Genomic DNA, 6,725 nt, shown 5'->3' on the forward strand with positions numbered 1-6,725 from the left:
TTGTATAAAGGTGTCAGTTTTTGTACCAGTTGAAAGGATAAAAACCTATTACTATAAGCCACTGGACTGTTGTTTTTTTCTCACCCCCCACCCCCCACAACTCAAGGGGTGGTCCTACTCTAAGGTTGTTTGTAAGCACCATTAGCAAAATGGTGTAATGAGCGACTTTCCGTGACACTTCGTGTAGAGCCGCAGTGTGTTTTTGTTTGCATTCTGACCACAAGCATTGCGGTCAATGCAGACGCGATCCCTCGTAAGAGGTTCCAGTTTGGCGTTTTAACATCCTAACACGGCTGTTTTGTTGGCAGACAAAAGGAGGAAAGCCCCCGATTATTATATTCTCATCAACTTTCCCACATTCTCACGGCCTCCGTGAACCACGTTTGCCTCGTGTCCGACCGGTCGTTGTTCGATGCCCCCCCCCCTTCCTTCCCATGCCGACGGCCGACTGCGTCGTTGTTGGGGTGTGTGTCATGGGGGTGCGAAAACGTGTCTTGTCCGTCTGTATGTAGAGTCAAATTCGTACAGGTGGGTTGGGGGTATACTCCTTGATTCTTTCGGTAAAGTCACGTTAGTAGACTTTACCGAAAAGAAGCAAGGAGTAATGGAATCCAGCATCCACGAAAGCTTCGAAACAATAAATTGTTAATTGGTTTTTTTTACCCTTCTATCTGGCAACAAAACTGACACCTTTTTTACTCAAGGAGTCATGTTTGCAAAGACCGCAATACCTGCAGTCATAATGCAAACAAATTGTGGACCAATCAACTTCAAGGACAGTGCGTACATTATCAGAGTTGTTTTTTGTTTGCATTACGACCGCAGGTATTGTGGTCTATGCAAACATGACTCCTTGTAAAAAAGGTGTCAGTTTTGTTGCCAGATATAAGGGTAAAAAAGCAATTATATTTTTTATTGGCAAATGAGGTACCAATGGTGGAATAAATTGTTAATTTAACTACTTTAAACTTCACAGATGTGAAATGCGAATAGCGCTGTTTCGTCCCGGGGGCATATGGGGTGGTACCCGTGTACTTTTTCGATACGAAAACCCCACAAGTTTGTCAGTCGAACACGATTGGGTCGCGGTATTCATACGGGACCACTCCGTTTTTGTTGCTGTCACCGTTTTTGTTTATTGAGGCACACGTGGTTACATACTTTGCTGACGTTTCTCGGGGGTATGTTGGCAGCCGGGACGGCTGACCGCTACGAGGGGGGGGGGGTGATGTAGTGGCGTGGTTGGCCACCGTGGACATTCCCCATTCATCCTGAGCTGTAGTAGCAGGCCCGTGTCAGTAGGGGGTGGTATACTGAATGGGTAAGATGGGCAAATAGTGCTCGCCACACCCCAACAGAGGGGCTGGGGGCGTGTCCTAGAGCCTCCTAGAAAGTTCTAGAAGGGAGGCGGGGCTAGAGGCGTGGCTAGAGGCGGAGCTCGGGACGGGTCCGGCAGTCATCGTCAAGACAAAGATTGGAGAGCTGCCTCGGCCAGGACCAGAGGTCGCAAACGGGTTTTGATTCCTTACCCGTACCCGGCCGCACCAGGGTCGCAAACGGCTACCCGTACCCGTACCTGGCCGGGTATCGGGTAGGGTACGGGTATCGGGATGAAGCCACGTTGCAGGCACGGGTGGGTTGATTCTAGGAACTTCAATTGTGAGAAGAGACAAGACGTTGGGAAATGAGTGACAAACGGTGACTCACCAGTGACTCACATCCTACCCGTACCTGGCCGGGTACGGGTACCCATTTGCGACCCTGATGTGGCCGGGTACAGGTAAGGAATCAAAACCCGTTTGCGACCCCTGCCGGAGGCTAAACCTCCCCAGGGTATCGGGTGGAGGGGCCGCTACCCCCCCCCCCCTCCTCTGCGTTAGGGAACGTTGCTGTTGCCATTGGAATGAATGTGTCGCCTCTACTCTCCTTGGACCCACTACACATGCGTGTCCATGTAGCTAAGAGTATCACATGCATGTCCATGTAGCTAAGAGTAACACATGCTACTCTAGCTACCAGGACACGTGTGTGCTAGTAGTAGCTACCAGGACACGCGTGACACACGCGTGTGCACACGGCTCCTCACAGCTCGCTGCGTGAGGGGTGCTGAGCTTGGCCCGTGGACATGTCCACGAGTTCGGCCTCCCACTGGAGCTGAGCGGACGAGGGGCGGCCAAAGGCGAGGTTCCTCACGGCAAACGCCGTCTTGAGCAGGCTGGGGGGGGGGAGGGGGGGAGGGGGGGGGGAGGGGGGGGGAGGGGGGGGAGGAGGGGGGGGGGGAGGGGGGGGGGGGGGAGGAGGGGGGAGGAGGGGGGGGGAGGGGGAGGAGAAAGGGGGAGAGAGACACCGTGACAAAACATCAACAAATGTGGGTCCACCACCCACTCACCCTCACCCCCCCCCTCACCCCCCCCCCACCTCACCCCCCCCCACCTCACCTCACCCCCCCCCCACCCCACCTCACCTCCCACCCCACCTCCCACCCCCCACCCCCCCACCCCCCACCCCACCTCACCCCCACCTCACCCCCATCTCACCTTCCACCTCCCCCCCCACCTCACCCCCCCCACCTCACCTCCCACCCCCCTTCCCCCCCCACCTCACCCCCACCTCACCCCCCCCCACCTCACCTCCCACCCCCCTTCCCCCCCCACCTCACCCCCCACCTCACCCCCCCCACCTCACCTCCCACCCCCCTTCCCCCCCACACCTCACCCCCCACCTCACCTCCCCCCACCCACTCACCCTCACCCCCCCCCCACCTCACCCCCCCCCACCTCACCTCACCCCCCCCCACCCCACCTCACCTCCCACCCCACCTCCCACCCCCCACCCCCCCACCCCCCACCCCACCTCACCCCCACCTCACCCCCATCTCACCTTCCACCTCCCCCCCCACCTCACCCCCCCCACCTCACCTCCCACCCCCCTTCCCCCCCCACCTCACCCCCCACCTCACCCCCCCCCACCTCACCTCCCACCCCCCTTCCCCCCCCACCTCACCCCCCACCTCACCCCCCCCACCTCACCTCCCACCCCCCTTCCCCCCCCACCTCACCCCCCACCTCACCTCCCCCCCCCACCCCCTCTACCTCACCCCCCCCCACCCCACCCCCACCCCCCACCACCCCCCCACCCCACCCACCTCTTGCGAAACACGAGGTACTTCTTGTGGATGAATCTCTGCGCTCGCTGGAGGAGCGGCTCTCCCCGTCGCCTCCAGCGACTCTCCTCGGCCGCAAACCTCCGCAGGAGAGCGTCGGCCCTCCAGTCCCCCCCCCCTGCCCCCCCTCCCCCTGCTGCCCCCCCTGCCCTCCCCCCTGCTGCCCCCTCTCCACGCTGGTGGACGCTGTCCGTGTCCGTGGCGGTGGCGGTGGTGGTGGTGGCGTTGTTCAGGATGGCCGCGATCTCAGCGGCAAGCCACTCGGAGTCCCGCGGGGAGCCGGCTGGGACGTCGGATTCTGGCGGAGAGACGGGGAGACAGAGACAGTGAGACAGAGAGACAGAGAGACACAGAGACAGAGACAGTGAGACAGAGAGAGAGAGAGACAGAGAGACAGTGAGAGAGACAGAGAGAGACGGGGAGACAGAGACAGTGAGACAGAGAGAGACACAGAGAGACGGGGAGACAGAGAGAGACACAGAGACAGTGAGACACAGAGACAGTGAGACACAGAGACAGTGAGACAGACAGAGATACAGAGACACAGAGACAGGGAGAGAGACAGAGAGACAGACAGACAGAGAGACAGAGAGACACAGATGCATATCCTATTAGCTAAGAGTACCTCCCTCCTCCCTCCCCCTCCCCCCTCCTCCCTCCCTCCCCCTCCCTCCCCCCTCCCCCCTCCCCCCTCCCTCCTCCCTCCCCCCTCCCTCCCCCCTCCCCCTCCCCCCTCCCTCCCCCCTCCCCCCTCCCTCCCCCCTCCCTCCTCCCTCCCCCCTCCCCCCTCCCTCATCCCTCCTCCCTCCTCCCTCCCCCTCCCTCATCCCTCCTCCCTCCTCCCTCCCCCCTCCCTCATCCCTCCTCCCTCCTCCCTCCCTCCCCCTCCCCCTCCCCCCTCCCCCTCCCCCCTCCCCCCTCCCTCCCCCCTCCCTCCCCCTCCCCCCTCCTCCCTCCCTCCCCCCTCCTCCCTCCCCCCTCCTCCCTCCCCCCTCCTCCCTCCCCCTCCCCCCTCCTCCCTCCCTCTTCCCCCTCCCCCTCCTCCCTCCCCCCTCCCCCCCCCCCTCCCTCCCCCCTCCCTCCCCCCCTCCCTCCCCCCTCCCTCCCCCTCCCTCATCCCTCCCTCCCCCCTCCCCCCTCCTCCCTCCCCCTCCCCCCTCCCCCCTCCCCCTCCCCCCTCCCCCCTCCCCCTCCCTCCCCCCTCCCCCCTCCCTCCCCCTCCCCCCTCCTCCCTCCCTCCCCCCTCCTCCCTCCCCCTCCCCCCTCCTCCCTCCCTCCCCCCTCCTCCCTCCCCCTCCCCCTCCTCCCTCCCTCCCCCTCCTCCCTCCCCCTCCCCCCTCCTCCCTCCCTCCCCCTTCCCCTCCCTCCCCCCTCCCCCCTCCCCCCCGTACCTCGTGCTTGCCAGGCCTCCAGCAGGCTGCGAGTGTAGCGGGACATCTCGGCGTCGGTGCGGTTCTGGTACTCGTACAGGAAGCAGCTGGGGGCCCTCGGACACCGTGTGCACTCGGTGGAACGCCCCGCTAGGAACCTGCACAGAGAGAGACACAGAGACACACACAGAGACACAGAGACATACACAGAGACACACACAGACACACAGAGACACACACAGACACACACAGAGACACACACACTCACACACACACAGAGACACACACAGAGACACAGAGAGTCACACACACACAGACACAGACACACACAGAGACACACACACAGACACACACACAGAGACACAGAGACACACACAGAGACACACACAGAGACACACACAGAGACACACAGAGACACACACAGAGACACAGAGACACACACACAGAGAGACACACAGAGAGACACACACAGAGAGACACACACAGAGAGACACACACAGAGAGACACACACAGAGAGACACACACAGAGACACACACACAGAGACACAGAGACACACACAGAGACACAGAGACACACACAGAGACACAGAGACACACACAGAGAGTCACCACACACTCACACAGAGACACACAGAGACTTACAGAGAGTCACACACAGAGACACACACAGAGACACACAGAGACTCACACACAGAGACTCACACACAGAGACACACACAGAGACACACACAGAGACACACACACAGAGACTCACACACAGAGACACACACAGAGACACACACACACAGACACACACACAGAGACACACAGAGACACAGAGACACACACAGAGACACAGAGACACAGAGACACACACAGAGTCACACATAGAGTCACCACACACACAGAGACTCACATAGAGACTCATAGACTCACCACACACACAGAGACCCATAGACTCATCACACTCACACAGAGACCCATAGACTCACACAGAGCCCCATAGACTCACCACACTCACACAGAGACCCAAAGACTCACACAGAGACCCACAGACTCACCACACAGAGACCCATAGACTCATCACACTCACACAGAGACCCATAGACTCACACAGAGCCCCATAGACTCACCACACTCACACAGAGACCCAAAGACTCACACAGAGACCCACAGACTCACCACACAGAGACCCATAGACTCACACAGAGACCCATAGACTCACACAGAGACCCATAGACTCACACAGAGACCCATAGACTCACACAGAGACCCATAGACTCACACAGAGACCCATAGACTCACACAGAGACCGACAGACTCACCATACAGAGACCCACAGACTCACCACACAGAGACCCATAGACTCACCACACAGAGACCCACAGACTCACCACTCACACAGAGACCCACAGACTCACCACACAGAGACCCACAGACTCACCACACAGAGACCCATAGACTCACCACACAGAGACCCACAGACTCACCACTCACACAGAGACCCACAGACTCACCACACACACACACAGAGACCCATAGACTCACCACACAGAGACCCATAGACTCACCACACACACAGAGACCCATAGACTCACCACACACACAGAGACCCATAGACTCACCACACACACAGAGACCCATAGACTCACCACACAGAGACCCACAGACTCACCACACAGAGACCCACAGACTCACCACACAGAGACCCACAGACTCACCACACAGAGACCCACAGACTCACCACTCACACAGAGACCCACAGACTCACCACACAGAGACCCACAGACTCACCACACAGAGACCCACAGACTCACCACACAGAGACCGACAGACTCACCACACAGAGACCCATAGACTCACACAGAGACCCATAGACTCACACAGAGACCCACAGACTCACCACACAGAGACCCATAGACTCACACAGAGAGCCACAGACTCACACAGAGACCCATAGACTCACCACACAGAGACCCAAAGACTCACCACACACACAGAGACCCATAGACTCACCACACACAGAGACCCATAGACTCACCACACAGAGACCCAAAGACTCACCACACACACAGAGACCCATAGACTCACCACACACAGAGACCCACAGACTCACCACACAGAGACCCACAGACTCACCACACAGAGACCCACAGACTCACCACACAGAGACCCACAGACTCACCACACAGAGACCCACAGACTCACCACA

General features: G+C 59.3%; 1 protein-coding gene across 1 annotated transcript in view; it reads right to left on the bottom strand.

Moving 5' to 3' along the window:
- Positions 1–762: 762 nt before the first annotated feature.
- The window catches only part of LOC144953833 (vitamin K-dependent gamma-carboxylase-like), a 42,174-nt gene continuing 36,211 nt past the window's right edge, over positions 763–6,725 (bottom strand). The window contains 2 exon segments of the mRNA XM_078884484.1: positions 763–2,215; positions 3,146–3,291. Coding sequence (XP_078740610.1) covers positions 2,083–2,215; positions 3,146–3,291 — 279 coding nt within the window. The 3' untranslated portion in view covers positions 763–2,082.

This window comes from Lampetra fluviatilis (genome assembly GCF_964198595.1).
Source record: "Lampetra fluviatilis chromosome 45 unlocalized genomic scaffold, kcLamFluv1.1 SUPER_45_unloc_3, whole genome shotgun sequence".
In the NCBI taxonomy this organism is placed as follows: Eukaryota; Metazoa; Chordata; class Hyperoartia; order Petromyzontiformes; family Petromyzontidae; genus Lampetra; species Lampetra fluviatilis.